The sequence below is a fragment of the Salvelinus namaycush genome, chromosome 19 (genome assembly GCF_016432855.1).
Source record: "Salvelinus namaycush isolate Seneca chromosome 19, SaNama_1.0, whole genome shotgun sequence".
In the NCBI taxonomy this organism is placed as follows: domain Eukaryota; kingdom Metazoa; phylum Chordata; class Actinopteri; order Salmoniformes; family Salmonidae; genus Salvelinus; species Salvelinus namaycush.
In genome coordinates, this window is record NC_052325.1 from 6,649,701 (window position 1) to 6,666,947 (window position 17,247).

A 17,247-nucleotide genomic window follows, 5' to 3' on the forward strand; every position below is an offset into this window, starting at 1 on the left:
CTCCAGCACCTGAGGAAAGAACCTGGGAGTGCTTATGCTCTTCAGCTTTTCTACATTTTATTTACACAACAGTTTGTACAGTGGTCAGATGAGGGCAGTGTAACTACATTGTTAGTTATGGACTGTGGGTTTGGTGAGAATGGTGAAAGGCCAGCAGGAGACTGTTTGGTGAGAATGTGTACATAGCTGAGACATACAACCGTTTTGTGGGAAACACAATTTCCATCAGTTTGTGAGCATACCACAGTCACACACACACACACACACACACACACACACACACACACACACACACACACACACACACACACACACACACACACACACACACACACACACACACACACACACACACACACACAGGGCTTTGTTGCATTTGAGTTTAATACAGACATTTGAGGGAGGACAATATTGCCTTGGCTAATGTCTTAGTATGTCAACAGGGTTTGACAATGTGTGTCCTCTCCCTTTTCTGAGACCAAGTAGTCAAACATAGATCTATTCACTGAGTCAAAACACAGTCTGAAGAAGAAGAGGAGGACAGGGGAGACAACCCAGTCATCAGACAGATCTATTCACTGAGTCAAAACACAGTCTGAAGAAGAAGAGGAGGACGGGGGAGACGACCCAGTCATCAGACAGATCTATTCACTGAGTCAAAACACAGTTTGAAGAAGGGGAGGACGGGGGAGACGACCCAGTCATCAGACAGATCTATTCACTGAGTCAAAACACAGTTTGAAGAAGAGGAGGACGGGGGAGACGACCCAGTCATCAGACAGATCTATTCACTGAGTCAAAACACAGTTTGAAGAAGGGGAGGACGGGGGAGACGACCCAGTCATCAGACAGATCTATTCACTGAGTCAAAACACAGTGTGAAGAAGAGGAGGACGGGGGAGACGACCCAGTCATCAGACAGATCTATTCACTGAGTCAAAACACAGTCTGAAGAAGAAGAGGAGGACGGGGGAGACGACCCAGTCATCAGACAGATCTATTCACTGAGTCAAAACACAGTGTGAAGAAGAGGAGGACGGGGGAGACGACCCAGTCATCAGACAGATCTATTCACTGAGTCAAAACACAGTGTGAAGAAGAGGAGGACGGGGGCAGACGGAAAGCATATGTCAAGACATCAGCAGGTTGTGGTGTGTCTAGTTCATCAGGGCTCTACTGATGTGAATGTGTCCGCTCGGGGGCTAGTCCAGCTAGCAGAGCCCACAGTCAGAGTCCATAGTCTGATCTCAGAACAGCTACTTTTGGGTCCCAACCAAACTTAGAGCTCCAGAACAGCGGAGCCCCACAGGAGGTCTGGGGCAAGAGGTGATGGTGATGGGTGTTGACCAACCACCAGGATCACGTAGCGTTGATCTCTAGAACGTGGCCATCCGTAGAGGGCAGCACCAGGACCTGGCATCCCTGGCTGTGGTTGAACACCTGTCCCGGGCTGAAGGGCTCCAGGCGAGGCATGGGGAGAACCCTGGACTGCTGCTCCCCGCTGCCCACAGAGTGGACAGTTCCCTGGCTACGGATGCTGGCCGTGTCCCCCTGGTCGTCCAGAGGCCGGACCAGCAGGGAGAGGGTGTCGTTTTCTACACAGCCGTCTGTGAACAGAAGGGTAAAGGGGAGTTAGCACCTGGCACAATGCATAATAAACAATTAAAAACATACATTTATGTCAATGGTTGATTTGCATGAATATTCCATATACACATGTCAAGTTAGGATTTAGCCCTGTGAGAGTCAAGCCTCTGTGAGAGTCAAGCCACTGTGAGAGTCAAGCCACTGTGAGAGTCAAGCCACTGTGAGAGTCAAGCCTCTGTGAGAGTCAAGCCACTGTGAGAGTCAAGCCTCTGTGAGAGCCTGAAGGAGGGAGGTAGGACTCCCCTGTATCAGGTTGGCTGGCGGAGTTGGCACTGGGAGGTAGGTACTTAAACACCTCGATGTCAGGGAATGGCAGGTGGCCAGCGAACAGGGGCATCAACTCAACCTGTACCCTGTGGTTGGCATTAGCATCCATTGGCATGGACACCAGCCCTGAGCTTCTGCCATACACCACCCAGCTACTGCTGCCGTCTGCCACTGGGGGAGAACAGAGATGGGTTTAATGGCTCACCACACACACACACACACACACACACACACACACACACACACACACACACACACACACACACACACACACACACACACACACACACACACACACGACTATAAAGTAAACCCACTTTATGAGTTTATGCACACTTACCTTTATACATGAGCTTGGTGGAGCAGACCTCCTCTGTCTCTGTCTGCCCTTTCTTCTCTGTCCCTCGATCATCCTCATCATCCTCAGGTTCAGCCAGTCGTGTGATGGACATCTCCAGCCCACAGAGGGAGCCAGAGTGACAGTTTTGTTGACCAGCCGCAGGCATGATCTCTGTCCTCACACTGTACAGTGTCTGCAACACAACACACCAGGGTTGGGCTCAATTTTGAATTCAGGAACTGATTTGAATTTAAAAGAAATTAACAACTTTTGAAAAACATATTTTCTACTTTTCAGTTTACTTTCTGAATTGACTGACTAATTACAATTGACCCCAACCCTGCAGAACACAGATATAAAGTAGAACACAGATGTAGAACACAGATGTAGAACACAGATATAAAGTAGAACACAGATGTAGAACACAGATATAAAGTAGAACACAGATGTAGAACACAGATATAAAGTAGAACACAGATGTAGAACACAGATATAAAGTAGAACACAGATGTAGAACACAGATATAAAGTAGAACACAGATATAAAGTAGAACACAGATGCAGAACACAGATATAAAGTAGAACACAGATGTAGAACACAGATATAAAGTAGAACACAGATGTAGAACACAGATATAAAGTAGAACACAGATATAAAGTAGAACACAGATGCAGAACACAGATATAAAGTAGAACACAGATGTAGAACACAGATATAAAGTAGAACACAGATGTAGAACACAGATATAAAGTAGAACACAGATATAAAGTAGAACACAGATGCAGAACACAGATATAAAGTAGAACACAGATGCAGAACACAGATATAAAGTAGAACACAGATATAAAGTAGAACACAGATGCAGAACACAGATATAAAGTAGAACACAGATGTAGAACACAGATATAAAGTAGAACACAGATATAAAGTAGAACACAGATGCAGAACACAGATATAAAGTAGAACACAGATATAAAGTAGAACACAGATGTAGAGTGAAACACAGGTGTAGAGTGAAACACAGGTGTAGAGTGGAACACAGGTGTAGAGTGGAACACAGGTGTAGAGTGAAACACAGGTGTAGAGTGGAACACAGGTGTAGAGTGGAACACAGGTGTAGAGTGAAACACAGATGTAGAGTGAAACACAGACGTAGAGTGGAACACAGACGTAGAGTGGAACACAGGTGTAGAGTGAAACACAGACGTAGAGTGAAACACAGACGTAGAGTGAAACACAGGTGTAGAGTGGAACACAGGTGTAGAGTGGAACACAGGTGTAGAGTGAAACACAGATGTAGAGTGAAACACAGATGTAGAGTGAAACACAGGTGTAGGGTAGAACACAGGTGTAGAGTGGAACACAGTAGGGTAGAACACAGGTGTAGAGTGGAACACAGATGTAGAGTGGAACACAGGTGTAGAGTGAAACACAGATGTAGAGTGAAACACAGACGTAGAGTGAAACACAGGTGTAGAGTGGAACACAGATGTAGAGTGAAACACAGGTGTAGAGTGGAACACAGGTGTAGAGTGGAACACAGTAGGGTAGAACACAGGTGTAGAGTGGAACACAGGTGTAGAGTGGAACACAGTAGGGTAGAACACAGGTGTAGAGTGGAACACAGTAGGGTAGAACACAGGTGTAGAGTGGAACACAGGTGTAGAGTGGAACACAGGTGTAGAGTGGAACACAGTAGGGTAGAACACAGGTGTAGAGTGGAACACAGTAGGGTAGAACACAGGTGTAGAGTGAAACACAGGTGTAGAGTGAAACACAGGTGTAGAGTGGAACACAGGTGTAGAGTGAAACACAGACGTAGAGTGGAACACAGGTGTAGAGTGAAACACAGGTGTAGAGTGGAACACAGGTGTAGAGTGAAACACAGACGTAGAGTGGAACACAGTAGGGTAGAACACAGGTGTAGAGTGGAACACAGGTGTAGAGTGGAACACAGGTGTAGAGTGGAACACAGGCGTAGAGTGAAACACAGGTGTAGAGTGGAACACAGGTGTAGAGTGAAACACAGACGTAGAGTGGAACACAGTAGGGTAGAACACAGGTGTAGAGTGGAACACAGGTGTAGAGTGGAACACAGGTGTAGAGTGGAACACAGGTGTAGAGTGAAACACAGGTGTAGAGTGGAACACAGGTGTAGAGTGGAACACAGGTGTAGAGTGAAACACAGGTGTAGAGTGGAACACAGGTGTAGAGTGGAACACAGGTGTAGAGTGGAACACAGACGTAGAGTGAAACACAGACGTAGAGTGGAACACAGGTGTAGAGTGAAACACAGATGTAGAGTGGAACACAGATGTAGAGTGAAACACAGGTGTAGAGTGGAACACAGGTGTAGAGTGGAACACAGACGTAGAGTGAAACACAGGTGTAGAGTGAAACACAGGTGTAGAGTGGAACACAGATGTAGAGTGAAACACAGGTGTAGAGTGAAACACAGGTGTAGAGTGGAACACAGGTGTAGAGTGAAACACAGGTGTAGAGTGAAACACAGATGTAGAGTAGAACACAGGTGTAGAGTGAAACACAGGTGTAGAGTGGAACACAGGTGTAGAGTGAAACACAGGTGTAGAGTGAAACACAGGTGTAGAGTGAAACACAGGTGTAGAGTGGAACACAGGTGTAGAGTGGAACACAGGTGTAGAGTGGAACACAGATGTAGAGTGAAACACAGGTGTAGAGTGGAACACAGGTGTAGAGTGGAACACAGGTGTAGAGTGGAACACAGTAGGGTAGAACACAGACGTAGAGTGAAACACAGACGTAGAGTGGAACACAGGTGTAGAGTGGAACACAGGTGTAGAGTGAAACACAGACGTAGAGTGGAACACAGTAGGGTAGAACACAGGTGTAGAGTGAAACACAGGCGTAGAGTGAAACACAGACGTAGAGTGAAACACAGACGTAGAGTGAAACACAGACGTAGAGTGGAACACAGGTGTAGAGTGGAACACAGGTGTAGAGTGGAACACAGGTGTAGAGTGGAACACAGGTGTAGAGTGAAACACAGGTGTAGAGTGAAACACAGGTGTAGAGTGGAACACAGGTGTAGAGTGGAACACAGGTGTAGAGTGGAACACAGGTGTAGAGTGGAACACAGGTGTAGAGTGGAACACAGGTGTAGAGTGGAACACAGACGTAGAGTGAAACACAGACGTAGAGTGGAACACAGGTGTAGAGTGAAACACAGGTGTAGAGTGGAACACAGACGTAGAGTGAAACACAGGTGTAGAGTGAAACACAGGTGTAGAGTGAAACACAGGTGTAGAGTGGAACACAGACGTAGAGTGGAACACAGACGTAGAGTGAAACACAGGTGTAGAGTGAAACACAGGTGTAGAGTGGAACACAGGTGTAGGGTAGAACACAGTAAAAATTGTAAAAAAAGAAACAAAAGTAGCTGTTTAGCAAAAAGCTAAAGCAATAATTTTGCTATGACTGTCTGGGAGTGGTCTAAATGAGGGGCATAATTGGACGAGCCTAATGGGAGGGATATGGAACCTGAAAACTAGCTGTTATTAGTGGAGAGGTTTGAAACTCTGTTATTGGTCTATTAACTTACATGGCCTGGTGATGTCGCCAGGCATACCAAAACTCCACCCATGCAAATCTGCTGATTAGTAGGACCTGTGTAGATTGTATTTTCAATCAGAAATGACCAGGAAATAAACACTGATGAAAATGTTTCACACTTTTACAGTGTTAGTTTCATCAGCTGTTGTACAATATGATACAAAACACAGGTAAAACAGAACTTTGACTGCACTGGGCCTTTAAGCTGACAGGATCAGGTAGGTACCAGGTACATTAGGCTACTCACTGTCACTCTCTCCAGTTGAAACGCGTAGTGGTAGGGTTTGAAGGCTGACACTTCCTCAGAAGCAGAAGAGAAGCTGGCAGAGAACACACACTGTAGACAGAGTGGCATGTTTTCCTTCCACCTCACATCCCATACGTAGTACAGACTCTGCTTACTGTACACCAACTATATACAGAGAAAGAACCACACACTGCTTACTGTACACCAACTATATATAGAGAGAGAACCACCTTACATCAAGTGAAAGTTACAAAAGTGAAGATCTTAAATCTGTGATGAAAATAGGGCTATTGGAATATTGCTGATATTAAGACTTGTCAGATGTATGGTTCTTATGATGGCTCATTGTTAAGTTACCTGTTGTGCTTTAGTGTTGAGGGACTGCAGCTCCAGAGAGGACTCACGATGTTTCTCTGTTAGCCTCTGGTCCATCAGGTGAAAGTTCACATCTGACACGTTCTGCAGGCACACCTGGATGTACTTCCTGTGAGTCAAGTCAAAGGGTAGCGGTCAAAAGGTCAAATTCTTTCAGATCTACAAACAGAAAACCAGCGGTACCCCGGACCTCGTAGGGTAAGATTTGAATACTAGGTGTTGTTTTTCCCCGGGTTACCTGTTCCCTGCTGACAGTAGTGAGGGTTTACCTGTTCCCTGCTGATAGTAGTGAGGGTTTACCTGTTCCCTGCTGACAGTAGTGAGGGGTTGCCAGTTCCCTGCTGACAGTAGTGAGGGTTTACCTGTTCCCTACTGACAGTAGTGAGGGTTACCTGTTCCCTGCTGACAGTAGTGAGGGGTTACCTGTTCCCTGCTGACAGTAGTGAGGGTTTACCTGTTCCCTGCTGACAGTAGTGAGGGGTTAGCTGTTCCCTGCTGACAGTAGTGAGGGGTTACCTGTTCCCTGCTGACAGTAGTGAGGGGTTACCTGTTCCCTGCTGATAGTAGTGAGGGTTTACCTGTTCCCTGCTGATAGTAGTGAGGGTTTACCTGTTCCCTGCTGACAGTAGTGAGGGGTTATCTGTTCCCTGCTGATAGTAGTGAGGGGTTACCTGTTCCCTGCTGATAGTAGTGAGGGTTTACCTGTTCCCTGCTGACAGTAGTGAGGGTTTACCTGTTCCCTGCTGATAGTAGTGAGGGTTTACTTGTTCCCTGCTGATAGTAGTGAGGGTTTACTTGTTCCCTGCTGACAGTAGTGAGGGTTTATCTGTTACCTGCTGATAGTAGTGAGGGGTTACCTGTTCCCTGCTGACAGTAGTGAGGGTTTACCTGTTCCCTGCTGACAGTAGTGAGGGTTTACCTGTTCCCTGCTGATAGTAGTGAGGGTTTACCTGTTCCCTGCTGATAGTAGTGAGGGTTTACCTGTTCCCTGCTGATAGTAGTGAGGGTTTACCTGTTCCCTGCTGACAGTAGTGAGGGTTTACCTGTTCCCTGCTGACAGTAGTGAGGGGTTACCTGTTCCCTGCTGATAGTAGTGAGTGCTTGGCCTTAAAGGGGATGTAGAAGGTGAGGGATATTGGAGTGGAGTAGATGGACCAGGGACAGTCTATAGACATCTGTGCACAGAGAACAGACAGAGACAATGACAGAATATGTTACTTGTCTCCATTCAAAATAAGCCATCCAATTCTTTATAAATGAAGAAAAATAATATTTGACTTGACAATGTACAGTCGTGGCCAAAAGTTGAGAATGACGCAAATATTAATTTTCACAAAGTCTGCTGCTTCAGTTTGTATGATGGCAATTTGCATATACTCCAGAATGTTATGAAGAGTGATCAGGTGAATTACAATTAATTGCAAAGTCCCTCTTTGCCATGCAAATGAACTGAATCCCCAAAAACATTTCCACTGCATTTCAGCTCTGCCACAAAAGGACCAGCTGACATCATGTCAGTGATTCTCTCGTTAACACAGGTGTGAGTGTTGATGAGTACAAGGCTGGAGAGCACTCTGTCATGCTCATTGAGTTCGAATAACAGACTGGAAGCTTCAAAAGGAGGGTGGTGCTTGGAATCATTGTTCTTCCTCTGTTAACCATGGTTACCTGCAAGGAAACACGTGCTGTCATCATTGCTTTGCACAAAAAGGGCTTCACAGGCAAGGATATTTCTGCCAGTAAGATTGCACCTAAATCAACCACTTATCGGATCATCAAGAACTTCAAGGAGAGCGGTTCAATTGTTGTGAAGAAGGCGTCAGGGCGCCCAAGAAAGTCCAGCAAGCGCCAGGACCATCTCCTAAAGTTGATTCAGCTGCGGCATCGGGGCACTACCAGTACAGAGGTTGCTCAGAAATGGCAGCAGGCAGGTGTGAGTGCATCTGAACGCACAGTGAGGCGAAGTCTTTTGGAGGATGGCCTGGTGTCAAGAAGGGCAGCAAAGAAGCCACTTCTCTCCAAGAAAAATATCAGGGACAGAAAAAAGCTTGTCCGGAGAAGACAACGTGAGCGCTACCATCAGTCCTGTGTCATGCCAACAGTAAAGCATCCTGAGACCATTCATGTGTGGGGTTGCTTCTCAGCCAAGGGAGTGGGCTCACTCACAATTTTGCCTAAGAACATAGCCATGAATAAAGAATGGTACCAACACATCCTCCGAGAGCAACTTCTCCCAACCATCCAGGAACAGTTTGGTGACAAACAATGCCTTTTCCAGCATGATGGAGCACCTTGCCATAAGGCAAAAGTGATAACTATGTGGCTCGGGAAACAAAACATCGATATTTTGGGTCCATGGCCAGGAAACTCCCCAGAACTTAATCCCATTGAGAACTTGTGGTCAAACCTCAAGAGGCGGGTGGACAAACAAAAACCCACAAATTCTGCAAAACTCCAAGCATTGATTATGCAAGAATGGGCTGCCATCAGTCAGGATGTGGCCAAGAAATGTTAATTGACCTCATGCCAGGGCGGATTGCAGAGGTCTTGAAAAAGAAGGGTCAACACTGCAAATATTGACTCTTTGCATCAACTTCATGTAATTGTCAATATAAGCCTTTGACACTTATGAAATGCTTGTAATTATACTTCAGTATTCCATAGTAACATCTGACAAAAATATCTAAAGACACTGAAGCAGCAGACTTTGTGGAAACTATTTGTGTCATTCTCAAAACCTTTGGCCACGACTGTAGACGAAATGCATAACAAAGCCTGAAAGTCATTGAAAATCACTACCTACGTTATTTATCCTGCATTGCTATTAACAAGATCATGTATTGTGCAAACATATCTCAGTACCCTCTGGTTGATGGCGGTCATGTGGTTATCGGGGAGGTTGTAGCTCCGGGGCCGGTGGCGTATCTCTCCGTTTGTGAGTCTCTGGTTCTCGGGCCGGACTGGGTCAGAAGGGATGACACACAGTACCTCCAGCTGAAACTCCAGGGTGTGATAGGGAGGGGTGGGAGGTAGAGAGATACAGGTCACTTTGTCAGACGACTGGATGAACAGAACACTCTCATCCACACGCTCTGCAGAGGAGACGAGAGGGTGAGGACAGAGGAAGAGAGAGAGAAAAAAAAATGAGATACTCAGTGAGGGATGAGGAAGGATGATTGGTGCGGAACTAAGTTGAGAAGGAAGACACGGACGAGCAGAAAACTACAGCTAGGATCAGGATACAACTTAGGGTGCTTTCACATGTCCGGATCCTGGAGCATTTAGTGCGCTCATCCGAGCCATAAAGCATGTGTGAAACGCAAACGAACCCTGGCTGAAACGAGTGCCAGGTATTGTGACGCGGCAGCGCAATTCGCGTGTAACTTTTCGTTCATTGTAAACAAACTAGCTTGCTAATAACATCGTGTAGAATTATGCAAATCGCATCCTGAAACTGTTATTTTCAGGCCTTATTTTTAAAACTTATTTTTTTTTAGAATTCATTTTTTTTGTTGTAGAAATGCTCCAGGATACCGAACCAGGGAACCGAATTTCATATGTGAAAATTTCTCACGATTCCTCTGTTCTGACCTGCAGTGCTGTTGAGGATGGTAGCAGGGCAGGAGGAGGAGGTGAGGATGGGCATGCTATCTATGTTAGTGAGCTGCAGGGCGTCTCCCTTCTTCACAGTGTAGTGACCTGTCTGCAACCTGACCTTTGCCCTCTGGGGGAGGCCTGCCAGCAGCTGGTCTGAGACAGAGACAGTGTGTGTTTTTGAAAATGGTCATTTCAAACATTGTATTTAACATTTTTAATACATGACAGTCACCAAAAACAATATAAATATTTTTTTAAACACTAAATGCATTACACAAAACAGCAATGAAATTGTCCTATATCAAAATCATAGGACAAAGGGTAAAATCACACTTAAGAGGAAAGGAAGGAAAACACAGTATGGACAGTGGTGGAAAAAGTACCCAAAAGCCAAACTGTAGTAAAAGTAAAGATACCCTAATAGAAAATGACTCAAGTAAAAGTACCCCAGTAAAATACTACTTGAGTAAAAGTCTAAAAGTATTTGGTTTTAAATATACTTAAGTTTCAAAAGTAAATGTAATTTCAAAAATATCCTTAACATATACTTAAGAATCAAAAGAAAAAGTTAAAGTATAACGCATAAATCATTTCAAAGTCCTTATACAGTTGAATTTGGAAGTTTACATACATCTTAGCCAAATACATTTAAATTCAGTTTTTTTTATTACAATTCCTGACATTTAATCCTAGTAAAAATTATCTGTCTTAGGTCAGTTAGGATCATCACTTTATTTTAAGAATGTGAAATGTCAGAATAATAGTAGAGAATTATTTATTTCATCACATTCCCAGTGGGTCAGAAGTTTACATACACTCAATTAGTGTATGGTAGCATTGCCTTTAAATTGTTTAACTTGGGTCAAATGTTTCGGGTAGCCTTCAACATGCTTCCCACAATGAATTTTGGCCCATTCCTCCTGACAGAGCTGGTGTAACGGAGTCAGGTTTGTAGGCCTCCTTGCTCGCAAACAATTTCAGTTCTGCCCACAAATTTTCTTGAGGATTGAGGTCAAGGCTTTGTGATGGCCACTCCAATACCTTGACTTCGTTGTCCTTAAGCCATTATGCCACAACTTTGGATGTATGCTTGGGGTCATTGTCCATTTGGAAGACCCATTTGCGACCAAGCTTTAACTTCCTGACTGATGTCTTCAGTCCCTCCTGCAGCAAAGCACCCCCACAACATGATGCTGTCACCCCCGTGCTTCACGGTTGGGATGGTGTTCTTCGGCTTGCAAGCCTCCCCCTTTTTCCTCCAAACATAACGATGGTCATTAAGGCCAAACAGTTCTATTGGCACCATGGTATAGCCGGAGGACAGACAGCTTCTGTCCTCCTCTGGGTACATTGACTTCAATACAAAACCTAGGAGGCTCATGGTTCTCACCCCCTTCCATAGACCTATACAGTAATTATGACGACTTGCAGAGGACGTCCTCCAACCTATCAGAGCTCTTGCAGCATGAACTCACATGTTGTCCATCCAATCAAAGGATCAGAGAATGAATCTAGTACTGAAAGCATAAGCACTGCAGTGCATAAAATGTGGTGAGTAGTTGACTCAAAGAGGGAGAGGGTACTTTTTTTTCTCAGTTTACCTTTCACTTACTGCTCATTTAAGCCTACTCAACATCCTGACTCAAACAGAGAGGAATGCTATATATGTTGGCTAGCAAGCTAGGCTATCCAACACTGTAACTCTTCCAAGTCAAGGTAAGCTTTCGGTTTTATACATTTTTTGCCACCGGGGTCCGCAGATTCTGTTGCAAAATGTTTCTTAAAGGGATACTTCTGGATTTTGTCAATGAGGCCCTGTATCTACGTCCCCAGAGTCAGATGAACTCGTGGATACCATTTTTATGTCTCCGTGTCCAGTAAGAAGGAAGTTAGAGGTGTGTGCTAGTACAGGTGTTATTATATCAGTAACTTGAACTGTGTGTATCATAGACAACATTTGAGTCTTTCAATTAGTAGTTGTTTAATCTGTTTTAACAAACCTATTTTTATTTTTGTACTTGTATCTATTTTTTTTGTGGTTTGTTTTTCATATAAGCTCTTGGATTCCAACCATACCTGTATACCGTTTTATTAAATTTCGTTTTTATCTGTATTGTTGTCTATCACTTGTTTTCTTTGGTGCAAATAACTCAAACTAAATGTGTCAGAGAGAGAGAGAGAGAGAGAGACCTGTTAGGGGCTCCACAGTGAGCTGGGACTCCTGAGAATAGACCTCATAGTGGACCAGAGGAGAGATGTGAGGGAGGATAAACTGGACCTGGCCCACTGTGGCACACAGCTGACGCAACGTATAGGTACCCAGCTCCTGACTCTACACCGGGGGAGAGAGAGGGAGGGAGAGAGAGAGAGAGAGAGAGAGAGGGAGAGAGAGAGAGCGAAAGGGGGAGGGAGAAAGAGGGAGAGAAAGGGGGAGGGAGAGAGGGAGAGAAAGAGGGAGAGAGAGAGGGAGAGAAAGAGGGAGAGAGAGAGGGAGCGAGAGGGGGAGGGAGAAAGAGGGAGAGAGAGAGAGGGAGCGAGAGGGGGAGGGAGAAAGAGGGAGAGAAAGAGGGAGGGAGAGAAAGAGGGAGGGAGGGAGAGAGAGAGGGAGGGAGAGAGAGAGAGAGAGGGGGAGGGAATAAGAGGGAGGGAGCGAGAGAGAGAGGGGGAGGGAGAAAGAGGGAGGGAGGGAGTGAGAGAGAGAGGGGGAGGGAGAAAGAGGGAGGGAGCAAGAGAGAGAGAGGGAGCAAGAGGGAGAAAGAGAGGGGGGGGAGAGAGGGAGAGAGAGAGAGAAAGAGAGATAAGAGTCAATGGACAATCTACAATCTCATGTGATAATGACGTCCTATATTTGCAGTAACAGCCCTGTCCTGTGGAAGAGGACAATCACAGCATTATAATAAGGGTCTTACTGGTACACTGAAGACAATGCTGTTGTTGCCCGGCAGCAGAGTGACATCACCGCTCATTAGCATATTTGCCCCGTCATCCATGACAACAGGAACTGGGCTGACAAGGTTGGGCGTGTCCGGTGACGGGCTGCTGTCATGACGACGCATGACCAGGTGTGTGTTCTTACACACCATGCCGGTGGAGTTGAGGCTACGAGGGTCCGAGGGGCTGCAGTCCTGGATCTCTTCCAGCTCCGGAGAAGGACCAGCAGCGGAGGGTGGCATCGCTGAGGAGTTACCCAGGGGGAAAAGCACCGTCTCTGGGTATGGCCGTCTCTGTGGCCCCCTGGTCTTCCCGTTAGTCTCTCCCTGCTCCAGGTTTAAGTGAACACTGGCAGCCAGCTGCTCCAGAGGCACGGCCACAGGCATCAAGCTGCGCAGACACAACTCCACCTGCAGGGCGGTGCCAGAGTGCACCGTGGCTGTTGCCGGGCGGAACTGCAGCTGCTTGAGCTGGGCGAAAGAACTCATACTGAGCGTCACCTTCTGGGCTGTAGAGGGATAAGAGGTGAAGGGAGAGAGAGACAGGGGCACGGTGAAATATAATAACGTGTCAATGATCTACATCAGGGATCCAACACTAACCTAGCACACCTGACACGTTCAGCAGGACGCAACGTTCTGGAACTTTCCGTTAGAAATATGTTACGTGGAACAAACACGCCTCTCTGACATGTAGAATAAGGAATCACGTCGGCTCGAAATCAACGGCATTTCTAATCCGCAAACATTCAAAAACGTTTGGCGATGGGGTTGGAGCGAAAACCTACAGGACAGGAGAGTAGCTCTCCAGGAACAGGGGTAGACCTGAACCATGTTGACTGACTAAAATAATCTGCTATGACTGGCTGCTTACCCTTGCTGTCTGTTGATTGGTTGGCGAAAGTCAGGATCTCCTGACAGAAGTGAATCCTTTCCTCATTGGTCAGATTGGCATCACCTGCCAACAAGGCACTTGTCTGCAGGTAGCTAAGGGTGGGTTGTCAAGGAAATAAGCAGCCAATGGGCAATGAGAACAAGAGCTACAATATGCAAAATAAATTGGTCCTTCAGACTAGCTTATAGTAAACACCCTTTGCTATTTGTTGTAGTTTTCTTCTTATTTGTTTTTATTCAAAATTGTGTGTTATGACTCCTGCAAAATGAATTGCCTCTCTGAGGACATCAAAGTTCTCTGAATCTGAATATAGAAAAAGTGAATGGCATTCATTCAAAGTGATTACATAATGGCAACAATTTACATATTTGGCATTACACTTTTCTACTCATTACATCCAGTGAAGGTTCCTGCCTTCCAGGGAGTTTTTCCACTGTGCTCCTGCCTCTGCCTTACTGGCTCTTTGGGGTTTCATTGATTGGGGATACGTCTCTGTCTTCCCCTGCAGTTTCTGGCACTCGGCCATCTGCTTCCTGGTGTGAGTGACAAGTAGGCTCCACCCCTCTGACACGTATGACCTCAGAGCATTCTGCAAGAAGCTCTCCGCCTGCTCAGGATCACCCTTCCTCCTTATCGCACACACACACGCACGCACGCACATACACGCACACGCACACGCACACACACACACACACACACACACACACACACACACACACACACACACACACACACACAATGAAGTTACTAGATGTCCTGTACTTGACAGAAGACGGTAGAAAGACATTTCCAGGCGGAAGTGGAATGATGACCATCACGGTCTCTTACATGTAGAACTCAGCCAGGCTCTTCCCAACGAGCCCCGCTGACCTCATCCTGCCAATGGCCCTGTACATCTCCACAGCAGCATGGGACAACTCCTGATGGACAGATAGAGGATGGAGGGAGGGAGGGAGGAAAGGAGGAAAGGAGGGAGAGAGGAATGGAGGGAAAGAGGAAAGGAGGGAAGAAAGGAGGGATGGAGCGAGGGAATTAGGAAAGGAGGGAGGGAGGGAGGCAGGGAGGGATGGAGCGAGGGAATTAGGAAAGGAGGGAGGGAGGGAGGCAGGGAGGGAGTAGAGAGGGAAGGAAGGAGGGAGGGAGGCACAGGGGGATAAATTGATGCCGTTTAGTTTAATGAATCAAGCCAACATACTTTTATCTGACAGCCTGTAACCACATACAAACCAACATGATTCATATCTGAACTTACAAGATAATGTCTCTCAAATGCCTCCACAGAAGACAGGGCCTCCTTCAGTTTTTTATAAGGGCTCTGCAAGCTGTGGACTGAAAGAGGTAGGAGAGAAGAGGACTAGGACAAGTGAGGAATTGATCCCACTGGAGGAGTGCTCTGTACGTTGCTGTAGCATTTGGCTCAGAACCTATATCTCATCCCGTCTGCTTCGTCAACGCCAATCTACTTAGAGCCCATATCGAGCTAATGTTGTTTCCCATTAAAATGTTTACGGTTTTATTCCTGCCTATAATTTGTATACTCCCCAATGACACCCCACCCCCTCACCAGTCTCAGCCTTCTCATCCCCCAGTCCAGCCAGCAGGTCCACAGTTCGGTTCAGCTCCAGAGACAGCGGACCCTTCTCTGACACCAGACCACACATATAGCCCAGAGACTTCAGCTGGGAGAGGGAGGGAGGGAGGGAGGGAGGGAGGGAGGGAGGGAAGAGTTGGGTTTGAAAGAAGTTAAGAAAATAAACAATATGAACTTTAAAAAAATATATTTTACCTTTATTTAACTAGGCAAGTCAGTTAAGAACAAATTCTTATTTTCAATGACAGCCTACCGGGGAACAGCGGGTTAACTGCCTTGTTCATGGGCAGAACGACAGATTTTCACCTTGTCAGCTCGGGGATTCAATCCAGCAACCTTTCAGTTACTGGCCCAATGCTCTAACCGCTATGCTACCTGCCGCCCCGCTAGGCTACCTGCCTTGGTTCAAGGTGAGTAGTTATGAGGTACATTTATATTAGTTAGAATATAATAATGTTGTGCGACCTTCAACCAATCAAATAAAATGTATTTTATAAAGCCCTTTCTACATCAGCAGATGTCACAACGTGCTTTACAGATACCCAGCCTAAACCTCCAAAGAGCAAGCAATGCAGAGGCAGAAGCACAGTGGCTAGGAAGCCTACCTTGTCAGTAGCATAGGCCCACAGGCCCACAGTGTGGGAGACATTAGCCTCTAGCTGGGCCTGGTCACAGCAGCCTTCTATACGGTGCAGCACCTCCAGGCAGCTGAGGAAGACCCAGCAGTCTAACGCACCCTCCAGCATAGACACCTACACAACAACAACAGTTTAGCTAACAGCACACTGCAAAACACTTGTAATTAAACAGAGAAAAAACATCTGTGAAAAAGAGAGAGAGAGAAAGAGACAGCGAAGGAGCGAGAGAGAGAGAGAGAGAGACAGAGAAGGAGCGAGAGAGAGACAGAGAGACAGAGAGACAGCGAAGGAGCGAGACAGAGAAACAGAGAGACAGCGAAGGAGCGAGAGAGAGAGACAGCGAAGGAGCGAGTGAGAGAGAGACAGAGAGACAGCGAAGGAGCGAGAGAGAGAGAGACAGCGAAGGAGCGAGAGACAGAGAGAGACAGCGAAGGAGCGAGAGAGAGACAGCGAAGGAGCGAGAGAGAGAGACAGAGAGAGACAGCGAAGGAGCGAGAGAGAGACAGAGAGACAGCGAAGGAGCGAGTGAGAGAGACAGAGACAGCGAAGGAGCGAGAGAGACAGAGAGACAGCGAAGGAGCGAGAGAGAGAGACAGAGAGACAGCGAAGGAGCGAGAGAGAGAGACAGAAAAGTGAGGCCGAAGCGGCGAGAAAACTCCACCCCATCACCACCCAGTAACCCTTCCCCCATCACCACCCAGTAACCCTTCCCCCATCACCACCCAGTAACCCTTCCCCCATCACCACCCAGTAACCCTTCCCCCATCACAACCCAGTAACCCTTCCCCCATCACCACCCAGTAACCGTACCCCATCACCACCCAGTAACCCTTCCCCCATCACCACCCAGTAACCGTACCCCATCACAACCCAGTAACCCTTCCCCCATCACCACCCAGTAACCCTTCCCCCATCACCACCCAGTAACCCTTCCCCCATCACCACCCAGTAACACTTCCCCCATCACCACCCAGGAACCGTATCCCATCACCACCCAGTAACCCTTCCCCCATCACCACCCAGTAACCCTTCCCCCATCACCACCCAGTAACCCTTCCCCCATCACCACCAGTAACCATACCCCATCACCACCCAGTAACACTTCCCCCATCACCACCCAGGAACCGTA

The 17,247-nt window shown here is 46.7% G+C and overlaps 1 protein-coding gene across 1 annotated transcript in view; it reads right to left on the reverse strand.

Moving 5' to 3' along the window:
- Positions 1 to 366: 366 nt before the first annotated feature.
- LOC120064106 (trafficking protein particle complex subunit 10-like) overlaps positions 367 to 17,247 on the reverse strand; it is a 31,293-nt gene continuing 14,412 nt past the window's right edge. The window contains exons 8-23 of the mRNA XM_039014457.1: positions 16,086 to 16,232; positions 15,454 to 15,568; positions 15,142 to 15,218; positions 14,718 to 14,809; positions 14,378 to 14,518; positions 13,869 to 13,981; positions 12,974 to 13,503; positions 12,255 to 12,396; positions 10,059 to 10,217; positions 9,330 to 9,559; positions 7,542 to 7,642; positions 6,450 to 6,576; positions 6,093 to 6,257; positions 2,255 to 2,447; positions 1,896 to 2,085; positions 367 to 1,612 (exon numbers count right to left, since the gene is read on the reverse strand). Coding sequence (XP_038870385.1) covers positions 1,360 to 1,612; positions 1,896 to 2,085; positions 2,255 to 2,447; positions 6,093 to 6,257; positions 6,450 to 6,576; positions 7,542 to 7,642; positions 9,330 to 9,559; positions 10,059 to 10,217; positions 12,255 to 12,396; positions 12,974 to 13,503; positions 13,869 to 13,981; positions 14,378 to 14,518; positions 14,718 to 14,809; positions 15,142 to 15,218; positions 15,454 to 15,568; positions 16,086 to 16,232 — 2,775 coding nt within the window. The 3' untranslated portion in view covers positions 367 to 1,359. The remainder of the gene's footprint in view (positions 1,613 to 1,895; positions 2,086 to 2,254; positions 2,448 to 6,092; positions 6,258 to 6,449; positions 6,577 to 7,541; positions 7,643 to 9,329; positions 9,560 to 10,058; positions 10,218 to 12,254; positions 12,397 to 12,973; positions 13,504 to 13,868; positions 13,982 to 14,377; positions 14,519 to 14,717; positions 14,810 to 15,141; positions 15,219 to 15,453; positions 15,569 to 16,085; positions 16,233 to 17,247) is intronic.